At 32.2% G+C, this 16,660-nt stretch overlaps 1 protein-coding gene across 1 annotated transcript in view; it reads right to left on the bottom strand.

The window, feature by feature from the left end:
* Positions 1 to 11,572: 11,572 nt before the first annotated feature.
* Positions 11,573 to 16,660, bottom strand: part of LOC143922744 (protein apterous-like) — a 128,195-nt gene continuing 123,107 nt past the window's right edge. The window contains exon 6 of the mRNA XM_077446083.1: positions 11,573 to 14,518. Within this exon, the coding sequence (XP_077302209.1) occupies positions 14,363 to 14,518 (156 nt within the window). The 3' untranslated portion in view covers positions 11,573 to 14,362. The remainder of the gene's footprint in view (positions 14,519 to 16,660) is intronic.

The following is a 16,660-nucleotide window of genomic DNA, read 5'->3' as shown; positions in this document are numbered from 1 at the left end:
CACCTACTATCCATGTATTTAGTTGGAATTCAATAAATTTTATAACTACATACATATCCAGCAGCGTGGTCTAGTGATGAGTATTGAATTATTTCGTGCTTGATGTCACGGGTTCGATTCCCACTAAGAGTCTCATTGTTGGCCAGACCTTGGTTTGTCGAGGTCGATCGTTTCTTATCAGAATTTGCAAATTTTAATGATTTTCATTGAACGGTTCCTGTAAAATTGGCTTTTCCTTCCCAATTTTCCGTTGCAAACCTTGATTTATTGTTTATCTCAGGTTTCGCCAGATTTCTCACCATAGATGTCTCTGTGGTTGTTTATCGAATGTAAAAATTCGTATTGTTACATGAAAAATGTTATTATTCGTATTTATACGATGTTTGCAATAGATGTCAGGTATTTGTTCGATGTACATGTGTATGTATGTAATAATTATGTATTTAGATGTGTCGTTAATCATGAGTTTTCAATGGCTTGTAATAAATTAGCCACAGTGACGACCCGGAGCTACTGTAATGTCACTATGGCGAAATTGTAAAAAATAAATAAATATAATATATATATATTTTATGTACTTTAAGCAATTATTGCAATATCTAGAATTCTGAAAGTTGTACCAATTGTTCAAATAGCGAGCTCTTTATGGACGTAGTCGAAAGTGCTTGTACCAAATTAATTGTACATAGCTATGTACGTATGTATGCATAGTTGTGTAAAGCGAGTTAAATTGGTAAGTGTGACGTTTGTTATTTAATATATATTTTTTTAGTCTATAACACCCCATCCCTTTACACGCCCTTGAACGCGCCCCCGCTCTCGCGGATCGCACAAGTATCGTTATAAATTGGAGGGTCGACCCGGCGCAAATGTAAATCAAATAAAACGGCATTGTGAAAAATATATAATAAATTCATTTCAAAATATATTTATGTACTTATCGAAAATAATTACATTGAGATCATTATAATTTCAAACGGGCGACACACAAAATATCAGATTTCCTCGATTTATTTTTTATGTTATAATATGTATATACAATTTTTTTTGTATTCGCTAATCTGAGATGTCGTAATTCGAGTAACGACGCGTTGACATCCTCGTCGCAGTGTAAATATGAGATAAAGTGAATATTCGGTAATGACGTGGCGGTCGTTTGATCTGTTATTCTTGGACGCGTCGACTCGTCAAGTTGACGGGTGACAATCACACGTGAAACATTTGTCGTCAATCAGCGTTGCACAAACAGCCGCGGTAATTAGTCAAACAAAACGAGAAATAACCAACAGCTAAATATACATACATATATATAATCACGCATTTCTGCTTCCGAATCAAAAGATATATAAATCATAAGTTTGACATACTGATGCTATATTCTTCTTTAAGCTCATATGTAAATGGTTTCCTTGATTGTTCTGATTTACTGAATCAGGTTAATTTCAGAATCCCAGTTCGGTACTCTAGACGCGTTGCACTCTTTTCACTTGATCCTTTCAATTCTAATTCCCAAAAATATTCTTATCTGCAGCGCGTTTATCGTATGTTTAACGGAGAGCTGAATGAGGTTGATCTATTTGGTATTTCCCTACATCAATTCAGGTCTAACATCAAAAGAATCTTGACCGATTGATTCATTTCTTCTCCTATTCTATTTTTCCAATATTTCCAATATTTTTATACTTTAGTTTAGTTATGTAATGTGCTTTTTAATCATATTATAGCTTTCATTCTTTTCCTTTTCATTTGTTTATTTTGTATTTACCTTTTTCATTTGTTTTATATTTGTAAATTTCAATATTCTATCTTATAACCTTTTCCAAATATTTTAATACTATAGTTTAATTATGCAATGTACTACATATTTTGTCATGCCTTTATTCTTTACTTTTTAATTTGTTTTCCTTATATTTATCTTTTTCATTTTTGTAAAAATCTATTATTGGACTCGGATGTTACATATATTATTTATTTACTATTTGTTTTTTTATACATATCTATGTACATCCTGTCTGTTGATTTTTCAATTAATAAAATAAAATAAGTTCGATACTTTCAATGCTTGCTTCACAAGTAGCTTCCCGTCATTGGTTGATCTTTGCGAGTACTCAAATATTACCGTGCCGTGAATAAACTCGACTTTTACCTGATGAAATACTTCGACATATACTGCCTGGTTCGCATATCATTTCGGACGGTTGGGCAGCGTACGGAAATATTCCGAATTCCGGTAAAAGTGGTTATAATTTCGTGGATCCAAATGATAGTGAAATGTGGATGCTTGTGAAAAGAAAGATGAGGCGTCAATTTGGCACAACGCGTGCCCGTTTTGATTCATATTTAGATGATTTTGTATTGAACCACAAACGAATGCCTGTATATTCCATTCGCAATATGTGGAATATTTCCGTACGCTGCCCAACCGTCCGAAATTATATCCGAACCAGGCAGTATATGTATGTCGGAGTATTTCATCACGTAAAAGTCGAGTTAATTCAGGGCATGGCAATACTAGAGTACTCGCAAAGTGCAACCAATGACAGGAAGGAGCGAGTCGACCGAACCTCGCTTCCGAGTCTAGAGGGTCCGCCCTGTCGGGAATTCCGACTTATACCGAAAATTAAAATTAAAACAGACGCGATATTCTTTAGTGTTAGAAAGCATAAGCCAAGTTCAGATCTGAAAATGCCCTCTGGAGAAAGTCTGAAATGATAATCGGTAATGAAATATTTAGGGGTACACGTGATAAAATAATGAGATGGGCACCTCACATTGAGGCAGTGAAATACAAGGCGATGCGGGGTATACCCTCAATATACACAATATTTAATCGCCATAGTTCTTTATTAACTCAAAATAGAATAAAATTTTATCGCGCGCTCATATTACCATTATTATGCTTCACCTGTATGGATAATGCCTCGAATACGAACCTTTCTAAGCTCCAAATTAAACAAAATAAATCCCTAAAAATAATTTATAATACACCCATATATACTAACTTGAAAAAACTGCATGCCATAAATAATATTCCGTTAGTTACAGACATTACTAACAAACTAACCAGTAGATTATATGACAGAATCACTAATAACCATACTAACACACTTGTGAAGAGTCTCGGTGATTACAACTAAATGTCTATACCCTTCAGATATAAACACAGGTTGCCTAAACATAATCTGCTTTAGATCGTCGACTTTAGATAGATCTTAGTTAATATTATGTATTAGATGTATTATGAGCATTTATAAGAATTGTAAATAGGTTTTTGAGCTTTTTTTTTCCTATTATGCTGTACATTAACATTAGAATAATATAATACTATGATAACTAACAAAATTAAATTAAAATTGTAAAATAGAAAATAGTCTGTAGATCAGTAGCTATTAAAATAGATATATGATGTACTTTGAACCGGTCTCCGTGACGAGCCAGAATGCTAAATTACAGAAAACACTAATATCGGAAGGCAATGATCGAAAATCGAAAGATCTTAAGTCGAAAGATCAAAAAAAAAAGGGTGCATGGTAAACGGTACATACTCACGCACATTCTCACTTAATTTGCGCGAGCAGGATACAACAGAAACAAGAGGAACAGGCTTTTCCTCCCGTATTAATGTGCGCGCGCAGAATCTTATATACACATACATATGTCAGTACATTTTTAAAAACAATTCAATAATAATCAGGGATCGATATTTAATATCACTCAGTCAAATCCTCAAACTTTTTTTAAGAACTTGAGCTATACTTTGACTGTCTACATAGGCTTTGATATATTTTGCTTTACCCAAAGGAACAATAGTTATATCATGATTGAGACCTGTATGCTAAAATGGGTCGAAATATAGTCGAAGTCTACCTTTATATAACAATACATATGTATATAGTAAGATGTAATCAAACTATTTTTCATAACCAACATTGAATTCAGAAAACATTATTTGCATGTATGTATGTATGTAGATTTCAGTATATTGAGATATGTACGTGAAAAAGTCTGTACGACAATGCATACTACATATGTATGTATATAGTTGACCACATTTTTGACAACATTTTCTAAAATAAAATACTTCAAACTGAGTAACAAAAAGATAAATCATAAAATATGATGGCCAGATGTTTTGTTTATACAATTCCATAAGGCGGAAAAAAAATTCTGAAACAAAATTACATAGTTGATCTGTATGATTTGAGAAATTGAGAATATGATTCGAGACAAAGAGATCATAAATAAATCTGAAATATGATTTTTCAATACATAGTGTATACATATGTATATCTGCTCTTGTTGTATATCACAAGTGGATTAAAATTTTCATTTAAAATCGTCAATTTCACCTCTAAGTAAACTTACTGTTTGAACAAAATGTTGAATAAAAAATATACACGTATCCATAGTAAGTAGTAAAATAGTGGGGCGATTATAATTTTTATGATTCATTGCTTTTGCATACACTTCGAATCATAATGTAACAAATGTCAGTTTGAATAATCGGATTCATCGAAAATCTGTCAAAGCAATTGTCGACCAATGACGGCAAACCATCGAAATATTTACGCTTAAATACATATTTAATTACGACAGCACGACTACGTTACGTTACCGCATTTTAATTGATTAATATTCGTATACCGTCATTTTATACGTTCACACTTAATCCGATTTGATTTTAAACCATTCGAAAAGTATATACATACATATACGTATATACATTATACTTACAAATTATTACAAGTTTTGAAATTTGAGTTTGACTTTCCTTTCACTCATCTTATCTAGCCCTCAGGTGAAATGATTTGTCTGGCGTATGAATATTATTACATACAATATTAAATCAGTTCATCTTTCGTCAATGCAATTTAAGATCATATACATACGTACATATGTAAGTGCATAGGTCATATTATTCATTAAATGCACAATATTTAAAGAAAGACTCGCTACAAAATCCGTCAAATCAAAACAAAATCCGACAACTGGATGTATGTATGTAGAACTTTTATCTTGTGTAAATTTCCCTAGATTTTCTTCAATAGTGCTTATTAACTATAGAAAAAGTTTGGTAACTATAGTAAAGTTTATACATATGTAACAAGTGCAGAGGAATTTCGATATAAAAGTAAGAAATTATGTAAAGTTTTGATTATATGTATGTATTCAGCAGTATGGCTTAACGGTAGCGAATATATTTAGCACTTAGCGAATAAATTATTTATAATTTGTAAAAATTATGTACGAAAATCTAAATCCATAGATGTCTCAATGGATTAATTATGTAATTAATTAATTAATTTATTGTTATTTCGTGTTCTTCACTTCTGGAAATACAGTGATTAGTGTAATAATAAAATTCTGCATTGTTTGTAATTAATTGTCGAGGAAGACGTATTGAGGTCTTCCTGTCAAGCCTTCCTGGTATATATCTATATAAAATAAAAATAAAAATAATAAAATAATAATATAAACATGTATATGCGTATAAAATACATGTATTTAAATTAAAATAAGTTTGCTTGTTTGTTCGTTATTTTTTAACTTTGGACTATTGAGTGTGGACTATTTCATTTTATTTTGGACTATTTCATGGCACTCAAACTAAGACTTGTATGATGATGTAAATCGAGGCGCAATTTTTGTTCGTTTCCGGTCGGATTTAGTTCGAATTTCTAGTCGTATTCTTCGTAGGAGCTTCTCAAATGTTGCCGACAAGCAGGTGCATCTTTTCTGGTAGAAGACGATCATTGGCAAAAGCGACAAAACGAAAAGGAAAAGACAAGAACAGAGTCGAAAACAAAACCGGGTCCTCGGCGTGTCGTCCCGCTGCTTTATCGCCGCTCGTAATCGTTAACTTTTAATTATCAACCCGCCCCTATTAAAAATGATCAGCGACACAGTTACAGATAGAGGAAAGGAAAATTAAACTTACCATAGGTTCTATGTAGGTCTCTTGTCGGTAAACATCTACCTGTTGCATCCTGTTTGCCGCATTGCATTTTGGACGTATTCCGTGAGATTCCAGTTGCAGAACGTGTTCCTGTTGCTTCATTGTTCGATTCGAATCAAAAGTTTTTTCCATTTAAAGATCTTGTATATATCTATCCATATATATGTATGTATATAGCGTTCTTAGACAGCAAATATGATAATTTCACAAAACCTGATTGTCCAGGGCAGCGTTTCAAATATTGTAATAAATCAGGGGGACTCAATATAAATATGATAATTATTCATAATAGTACTCTAGCTAACTCTCTTCCAGTTGTAGTTTTTCTACTAATGATTTCCCCGTTGATATTTCAATAGGCATATTTGGAAAGCAATTAAAAAATGAAACTGCCTCTCCTGGTTTTTTGAATGACACACTGTCGTTAAAACCAATCAGCTATAAAACTTTTCTCGCCCCCTTTCTGCAATATATTTTTAACACTTCTCTTTTTTAAATAGTGCACTATGATATTATCTACTATTTTAGCGACTTTGTGTGTTGGTTTTAAACATTTAAAGCTGAAATTTTACGCATAATCTCCTTGTTCCACTTTCCATTTTCGTGACTGTGACGCTCGTTAAGAGGGCTGGACAGCAGCACCTTGTCCATACAAACGTACTATACTTCTCCCTTCCTTCCTCAATTATGGCACTAGAGAAATTATTTTTTAATATGCTATGGATATCCACCATTGGGGTGCATCTATCGTTTTATTTTTTTGATTAATTATTTTTTATAGGACATAGAAGCCGCCAAACATCTATAAAATCGCCTCTTTTTTACACCCACGAAACGGGTCCAGCGTGCTTATTTAACGGTCGATTTAAAAAAAAATACGCCAATAGATGCACAGAAAGTATCTTTCTCATACCGTTGATGATTTTTTTTTAAAAATTGGTCCAGTTTTGGAGGTGAAAATAGTAGAATACGAAACCTCGATTTTGTCAATTTAAAATACGTTTTATCTGGTCGAAGCGCAACTGTCGCATTCACTCAATATATATATATTGATATATATTGTCGCATTCACTCAATATATACATACACTCAATATATATATCGAAGAAAGGAACGGTAATAAAATTAAGGATTCGGGTGTGATCTTTAAAAATTTAATCGTATTAATCGTAAGATTAATACGACTAAATTTTGTGATCGTTAATCAGCATAATGCGATAATTTGATTATGAAAAAAAATCACAGATTTTGTGATCAATTTAGCTGTCGATTACAAATCTCCAGACCATCTTTAACTCGTATTTTCCAAACATTGACCATTTTATACGGAATGGCGAAAATAGATCATTTCTCTTCCTTTTCTGACCACATATCCTGCAGATGTTGAAGAGTATTGCCGTATTATATTGTCACATCTACAAATGGAATGAATGTATTAAAGCTATTTATATCAAGTCTTATGAACTACACGATGAATACACAAAATCCTGCCAAGAAACGGAAATAAGTTATAAAACAATAAAAATACGTTCTAGTCTGGCATTTGAGTATGAAAAGGAAAACTTTTGCCCGTAATAAAGTAATACGTAATACTAAATATGGCATTGGAAGACGATAACCATGATACAATGTGTTGAAATATCCGGAAAAGTTAACACTTCGATACGCCACTGTCATTTCCGAGAATAAAAGTGTGTTCTTTAAAAACGTGAGAAAAAAATTTACGACCCCACGACAAGTCCCAGTAGCGGTCCAAGAAGGGAAATAATGTTGTTGGTTTATATTTTATTATATTGATAACGTCGCTAGCCCTTTGTAATTATCCTATTTATGTAAGCACTGTAATTATCCTATTTATACATTTTCTAGCATCTCGTATCCTTTAAGTACACTATTGTAAAATAAAACCTTCAAAAATTTGCCAATGAATATTAAAAATAAAGCTCCAAAGTAGCCGCTTAACAAAGCCACTATACTGGCTTTCCGAGCTGGCAGCCGAATGCCTGAAAGCCACTATAGTGCCTTTCAGAGTTCAAGACGTTAAAGAGCTTACATCTTCATAGTTGAGTCGATAAAGCGTCCATTTCTAAAGTTCTCTCTTTCATATAAATGTAATCAATTTTATCGAAGGAGCTTCCAAGTTGAAAGCGAGGAGCTTCCAAGGAGCAACCTTTGTTTGAAAGTGTAACTAAAATTTCAAGGAAATATTGTAGTACTTTTCTGTGTGGATTCATTTCTTTTATGTATGAATGAACATTTTTCTGTTCTAGTTTTCTTATTGTTTGACCTTTTGTGTAAAGTTTTGTCCAACATATTAAAACATACATACATACATCAATTATTAAAACTGCCACAAAATAAATATATGTACGTACAGTAATTCATAAAACTTTTCATTCGAAAATTATATTTAGTTGAAATAATGAAAAGATACAGAGGTGGAGTTCTAAAAGATTGGACCGAAATTAGATTTACGAGGCTTAGAACCAAAATGCAAATAAAATAATTTGGCACAAATTGCCTGCTAAGAATATTAAGGTGATAATTCCATAAAAAATAGTTGTTCGGGGCAGTAGATAATAATAATAATAATAAATCAGGACTGAATTTAAAAATGATAATATTTCAATGATTGATTTTAAAATGATAATATTGGACATTCAAGTTACTCATCCAAGCAACTTGAATCGTGTCAATCCGATATTAAAACTTCGACAAGTAAGTTTGGAATATAATTCATACGTGATTTGATTATATGTAGTAAAGTCAAAACTTTACTATATTGTATTTCCAAAAAATATAATAATTGGGACGTTATTTTGACAAATGCACGTTGATACATTTAAACAAAACTGCATCGGGCTAATTTATCGTCAAATTGTCTTCTTATTGGTGCTTATTGAATGTGGCTGAAATCCAAATTTCAGTTCCAAAAACTCTGTTTGACTTCATTCACAAATTGTTATCACTTTTTTTAATTCAATATGTCCTTATTTAATTTTTACTTTTTATTTATTCGATAATAATATATATGTATATATTCGATATATATTATTAAAAAACTTGTTCTAGTAAAATTTTTGTATTATCTATACTTTTGATTTAAAAAACAGCGTTCATTCACTTAATGAGAATTTTAAATTGATTTTTGAGCTTTTTTCCCTATTATGCTGTACTACATTAATTAATATTAAAATAAGAAGACACTATAATAACCAAAAAATAAATAAATTATAAAATAGAAAATGATCAGTAGATCAGTATCTATTATAATATACTAGTGTTGTGCCCGTTGAAATTTCAACGGGTGGTTTCGGAAACAAATTGATGTAAAATAAAATCACAATACGAATAGTAATAATTAATGGGAATCGGAAATAAAACAGAAATCGGGAATCGGAACTGAAACAGGGATCGGAAACCGGAACTGAAAAAGGAATCCGGATCCGGAACTGAAACAGTAATCGAGGCTGCCGCCCATATAGACCAAATTATAAAAATGTCTATCGGTTTTTGAGCTCTTTTTCCTATTATGCTGTACATTAGAATAATATAATACTATTATTACTAACCAAATTAAATTAAATTGTAAAATAGAAAATGATCAGTAGATCAGTAGCTATTAAAATAGATATATAAGATGTATTGTGAACATAATTTCGTAATAATAAAAAGAATTTAAAAATCAAATAAAAATGTGTGGTGTGAGATGAATTAGAGTTGCGCAAAACTGAGACGAATGGAAGCGTGTTGGAGAGGCATTTATTCAGCAGTAAGTAAATGGTGAATGGTTGTAAATGTTTATGACGATTATGTATATGTTTATTTATATGGGCGATAAAGATTGTACTATTATTCTTATCTTTTGGAATAAAAAAATTATATTATTATTTTATTATTAATTAATCAATTCGGTCAAATTGTAAAGTTTTGCACTCTTATGATATATGTATGTATGTATGTACTGTTCGATATGTTCGGTATTGGTGCGGTCGCATTTGGCGAAAGGGTATTGGTAAAGCTAAAGCGGTTGCACTCGTCTTTCCCCCCTCCTCCTCCTTCCCTCTCAGGTGCATCAGGTGCATTAAGCAGGAATGTCCAGGTAGCCGGTGCCGGGCGACAGATGCGATCTCACGATGACAGCTGATATCTGGCGGCTCGTTAGCCGGACCAGGCCAGGTGTCGACAACCCTCCTCCTGACAGACGCGAATTTCATCGTGAAAATTGTATACCGTGTATTGCCAAATCAAATACACACCAGCGGCTCCCAAACTGTTGTCACAAGGACGCCTCGAGTGATGGATCCACGGCGGTATTTGCAGCGTGCGAATTTTCGATATTATCAGGCCGCTGTCAGAATTTGCTGATTTTATCTGAATTCGGCGTTGATTTGATATTTCCAAATTAGTTATGTTCGTACCTGTTAATATAATTGTTTCTTTAGTTGCATGACTTTTAGATAGTATATGAATTTCTCAAGACTTTTATGACATGACGAAGTGTTAATGTTTCGGCAATATACATAGCTGCTTTGTAATTTTGTATATGTATACTCGAAATCGAGTATGCTACTTGTGTGATTGAGAAAAAGATATATTTTATACTCTTTTTATGATTTTTTTTACTATACGACCTTATCTACCTTTACAATCATCTTCTGTTTAAAAATACATGATTTACGTTTAAATTTTTTTTATACAAAATGAATACTTCAAAATCTGTTTAGTGATATGTAAAAATTTGAAGTACGATAATTATTGTGCGATATATTAATTTATTATTCTAATAAAATTGTGAGAATTTTATATTGACGACAGCATAATGACAAAATGAAGGATAAGAATTTAGAAATTTACTTATGTATTTTTCAGATACCTTATCAATTGGAGTTACATATTTTCTGAGAATCTGCTTGTCTGTTTGCATCCTGTACCTGTTTCGATTTTATTTAATCAATCACATAGCATTATATAAATTATGAATCTGCTACATTAAGGCGAATGTTTGGTTGTTTTTTTGTATGTATGTTAGTTTGTTTTTTTTGTCATATACTACATAATCGTTTAAAAAAAGATTTTTCTTTTCAACTTTGTGTACTCAGATATGGATCAAATTTTTGTAAGGTATTTTTATAGAAAAATCCGCTGCGTTTATCAATCTGTAATTTCATATTTGTAGGTAGTACCTACATATATGAAATTACAGATGTACCTACCGGGTACATACATATATACATATCTTTTACTATAAAAAATAATATCTCATTATGACGAACTTCTACGGACATATTGAATTATGTCCTTATACTGAAAATTGTGCGACGTGACTTCATAGTGCACTTTGACACTATGGCGTCACGTCGTGCGTGAATATTTCTAAAGAAAACTGGTTCTAATTGATACGTTTCGGTGACATAAACTGATGTATAGTATGAATAGCTCGTGTCGGTTACCGCTGCTACGGATCGTATGAATGCGTCCATATATAATGTATTAAAGAACATCTTTCGTGCTGCTGTTTACGGTCTGTGCTGTGCTAGTATAAATGAACTTCAATAAGTAAGTTCCAACTAACACTTCGAGGTATTAGAAATAAAAGATTGAAAATTTGCTTTCAAAAAAAATTTATTGAACAAAAATCTGTTACAATCATCGGAAACGTGGAACGGAGATGAAAAATCGTCAACAGAAGTAATTTTTCAGGTATCGTATGTACTAATTTCACTAAAATCATTTCCTTTCCGTCGCAAGATTCCATCTCCGTTCCGTCTCAGTGTTTTCAGAAAACACAGATATATATATATAGATATAATATTCAAAAGACATTTATCAATTTCCAAACAAAAAACACGCTTCGCGATATTTTGATTTATGTTTTTTTTTTTACCAAGTGTTAATTTTTGATACGCTCTATCTAACTACTTATCCATCGTAATCAATTTACAAACACACAGAAACATACCCAGGTATATTAAAAACTATGTGTCCTATTTACACGTCATCTTTAACACATTAAAACCTAACTAACATAGTAATCATTTTTTTATATTTATCTTTAAAACTACGTTCGGAACTGTTTCAACAACGCAATTAAAATCATTATTATTGTATCAATAGAATTAATATTTAAGCACTCGTCACCTTTTGAACACTCATACATACGTACTGTATTGTCGCAATTTTTTTTTTTATTTTTAAAATTTTTTTTAATCCCATTTTATCTTCTTATTTGTTAATTTGCCACAGTGTGAATAATAAATTACTGACGTCCACTACACACCTTAATACTAAATAATAATAATTGTTACAATTAAAACAAAAAATGTATTCGTCTCTTCCAAACTTGGCACAATTAGAGGATTTCGCCGTTTGGTTGTATTATATTTAATAATATTTTATTTGCTGAATTGCGGCGATCGGCAAAAAATGGCGCAAATAACGATTTTTTATATAATATATTTTTTATTTTTCAATGGGAAAATAGACGGAAAATCTTCATTGCACGTTTCTCAAAAATATGATTAAATTTAAATATGGTGCAATTAAATTTAATGAACTATAGAAATGTTGAAATGCTTTCAGTGAAATGAATGAAAAATGTACTGAAAGGGAAATAAATTCAAAACATCTTCCACACACATTTAGCTGGTTATAATGACGGCACTATTCAAATAAATAATCTACAAAGCTCTTTTGGGTCTCGAGAATAAAAAAAAATTAATAACAATAGAAAAAAAAAATTATCTGTTGGTTGAAGTATTATATAAAAAGCTTTTGTGTTGTATTTATTATATTTTGATAAAATTTTTACTGCCAACATTTTATCAGGCGTACATATATGTAGATATGTATGTACATATTTCCTTTAATTTAAAGTGGATACTACTCTATGTATATTGATCCGAAATGGCATTTGCCTGAATATCTATCACCAATCAAATTAATCGCACAATGAAGATTAAATTCAAATCTTTATACGAAGTTCGTCAACACTAAAAAAAATCATAAAATCTGTTATATGTAAGGTGGCCACATTTCCCGTCTCAAAACGGGACGTTCCGTAAAAAAAATTGTCTCCTCCCCCCCCTATATAAAAAAAAGTCCAAAAAATTTATAATTTTTCCCCAACATAATATTAATATTGTCAAAGAATTGTAATTTTTTTTCAGAAAGTACAATTCTTATGCACAAGGAAGATAAAAAAAAAATATAATACTTGACGCACATGCGCCACAGGGTGAATTTTTTTTCTGAAACTAAAAAAGTAGTGTAAAACTAACAAATAAATTTCCCAGTTTCTTTTAATGGCAAAAACTACATATGTGCAGCTGAAAATTTTGATTTATTTGATTTTAATTTTTTGTTTCGCCAAGTAATATATTTTTTACCAGAACGTACATTTATCTAAAAGAAGAAAATGAAACTTAAAAATAATAGCACAAAGCAATTTTTTGTTCCAGAAACACGTAACGAAATATTAAAACGCTACTAATGAATATATTGTACATATGTAGGTATATAATATTTGTTCTTAGGAAAAAACGGGACGTATGGTCACCCTAGTTATAAGTGAATATATAGTGTTTTCCAATTGTCGAGAGATAAATTTAAATAGTGTCTTTATGCGATATAATTTACACTGCGAACATTGCCCCGTGTACAATTCAAATCGATATTACATTATATTTAATGTAATATCGATTTGAGTCAACTCCCAAACTTCCAATATATTATTATATGAAAACTATATAGCTTTCTGCTGTGTATTATCAATAGAACTATTGAAAAGTTCCAGACAGTGCTTTGATTTTTCGCCGATCGCTGCCACTCAACGTCGTGATAAAAAACGCGTCGTTGTATTGCTTGAAGTATCATAGTATAATAATAATAGTACATAATATTCTATTTTTAAGAATATAAAATATCACATTTCAAAAAAATATGTCTTTGTATGCACACGCGTCGACTTTGTGCAACGTTCAGTTCGCATAATATATAAAAAATTATCATTAACATTTTTTTTTTTAATTTTTGTATGCATGTATTATTTATCTACAAGTTTGTATTGCTCATCGTTTATAATACAAAAAAAATATATATATTTGTAAACATATATTATTATTATATATTGGAACTTTATTGCAGTTTGCAGGCGAGCGTTAGAGCGCGCCCCAAACAAAATCACATTTGCGTCGCACGAGGCGACTCGCCAATTAATTAAATTCTTGATTGGGCGAATCGTTTAAAATGAGCGCGCTGCAATTTGCCGCAATTAATTAAATTTTAATACAATCACCATTCGCGTAAAATCGCACACAAGTTCGATCGGATCACTTCGTCTCTCGTTGGGTATGATGAAAACAATACACACTTAGAGTCTATGGCAACGTCACGAGTCGTTGATGGTTATCCAGGGGCATCCAGGAGGCTGTTTCCGCAGCCTCCCGGGTTGAAGGTGTCCAGCTCGAGACTCGTCTCTGGAGACATCTTCTCGCAGGACATCTTGCCCTCTTGTTTGGTCATCATCCGTCGCCATTTCGCCCTCGCGTTCTGGAACCACACCTACAAAAGAAGAAAATGAAACTGCTTTAAAAATAATCAAAAAACGAGTCGGTTCGATGGTTCTTTTGGCATGTGGAAAAAGGTCAAAACGTATTGGAAGGACTTCGCCATGTTTTGACCGTCACCAATGCAGTGGTCTCAACTGGTGGTCTGCGCACTTCATTCGAGATGTGTTTGTCTTATATCATTTACTTATGTATACACATCTTGAAACCAGTTGCATGAGTTAAGGGCTGAGGACAACCCTCTACCATTATATGTACTCAACTATCACAAATTCGTCACTTGTATGACACCATCATTATGACTCCTTCATTGTCACATGATGTGTAATTAATATTAAGAATAAAACGACTAACCAGTAGAGATAAGACACACCTAATTTTATTAGTACATAATACATTGATGTATAATACACTAGATCCGCCATCACGTGTTATACTTGTCTCCCTATTGGCGCATACAAAATACATGGCGCAAGTACAGTTTCTCTTAGTAGGTAGGTAGGTAGGTAGGTACCGTTGCGTCGTAGGCAAAAAAACCCAACTTCCCCGGTAGTTAAACCCCCCGCACCCCTCAGTTAGTGAAGACAAGATCTCCGACCAAAATAACACCTCTGGGCCCATCTAGTGTATTATACATCAATGACATAATACCATTGATTTGTGACACACCTAATTAATGAATAGCACTATTGATGTGTACCACACCTCACGCACTGACTAACCAAAATTGTACGACACGTGTCTGCAACATATTCATTTTTTTAAAGAAGAATATATAAACCATTCCTGTTACAATTAAGTTAGTCTGTAATCAGCTCTTGCACTGAATATTATAATACATTATTATTTTTATTCAAACAAATAACAAAAAATATTATTTTGACAAATAACATAAATTATTTTGATCCAAAACCAAGTTTTTTTTTTAATTATATTTTACCAATAAAGGTTGCTACCGAGCTATGGTATTAAACTTGTACATATGTATATACATTTTATAGATTGTAAATTTGAAATCATTTTCAAACAGTGGTGACAAATGGCAGGTGGGATGGTTTTGCCAATTTGATGAGGAACCGTTTCAACATGGAAATCAAATTAATTGGCAAATTCTGATAGGAAACGATCGACTTAAATCCACAAATATCCAAGTGTTAGCAGCACTGCAGAAATACTCCAAATAAATTGTCTTCAATCGAGATTAGTATTAATGCACTCAACGAGCTATACCTACTCCTGCTGTAAGTTAAACTATTTATTGCACAATTAGTCGAATTGCACGGCGTTGCTCGCGCTCAAGAAAGTTGGAAGACGCAACCTCTTCCAAAAACCGTCTACCACTCATTTGTTGAAAACAAGTCTGTTGATAAAATTTCGGCTACAATCAAGCACTGCGCAGACACACAGAGTGGTACCTAACATGTGTTTTGCACGTGTAAAAAACGCTAGCACTCCTGAACTTTGCTATGGCAATTCATGCTAAAACTTATCCCTGGAGTATTTTCGGTGATATTTTATCCCTGAATTGATGCAGATTCGATAGTGATTGCTATATTTGAAGAAGCGTAGGAAAAACTTGTAATGATAAAATCGTACAAATTAACAATAATATGAGGATACACCCATCACAGCTGGAGTCATCAACTATGCAAACCGTACCGTATGATTTAGTGTCTGCGTTCTACATAATTGGGATGAAACAAGATTTGACTCGTAAGGTGTATTGTAGCGTGTTTTGCTTCGCTAAATTTCGTAGCCGGATCTTAGGAATCCATAATATAGCATATCAAATTTGGTGGTGCTAAATTGAAATAAACTATAGATGAATAAACATTCGTGCTTTTTGCAGATTATTTCTAATATCAAAGCATTCACTTCATTTGTGAAGCTGTTTAAGACAATTATCGGGTGAAAATCATTTCTGAAGCATGATCATTTCCCATAAAAGGGTTTAGTTCTTCGGATAAAAAGTTTGAGAACCGTTTAAAAGTTGAGAAGTTTATTTGGCTTTGCGTACATCGCATCGGTAAAAACGCGCGCATAATTTAATCAAACATCATTACATAAATTTGCATAAATTAAAACGAGAATCATATACTTAAATATGTATGTATGTTTAATAGGTGCCTGCATATTA

Source organism: Arctopsyche grandis, chromosome 2 (genome assembly GCF_051622035.1).
Source record: "Arctopsyche grandis isolate Sample6627 chromosome 2, ASM5162203v2, whole genome shotgun sequence".
Classification (NCBI taxonomy): Eukaryota; Metazoa; Arthropoda; class Insecta; order Trichoptera; family Hydropsychidae; genus Arctopsyche; species Arctopsyche grandis.
Note: the sequence above shows the minus strand (reverse complement) of the source record. Positions and strands in the feature narration are given on the sequence as shown.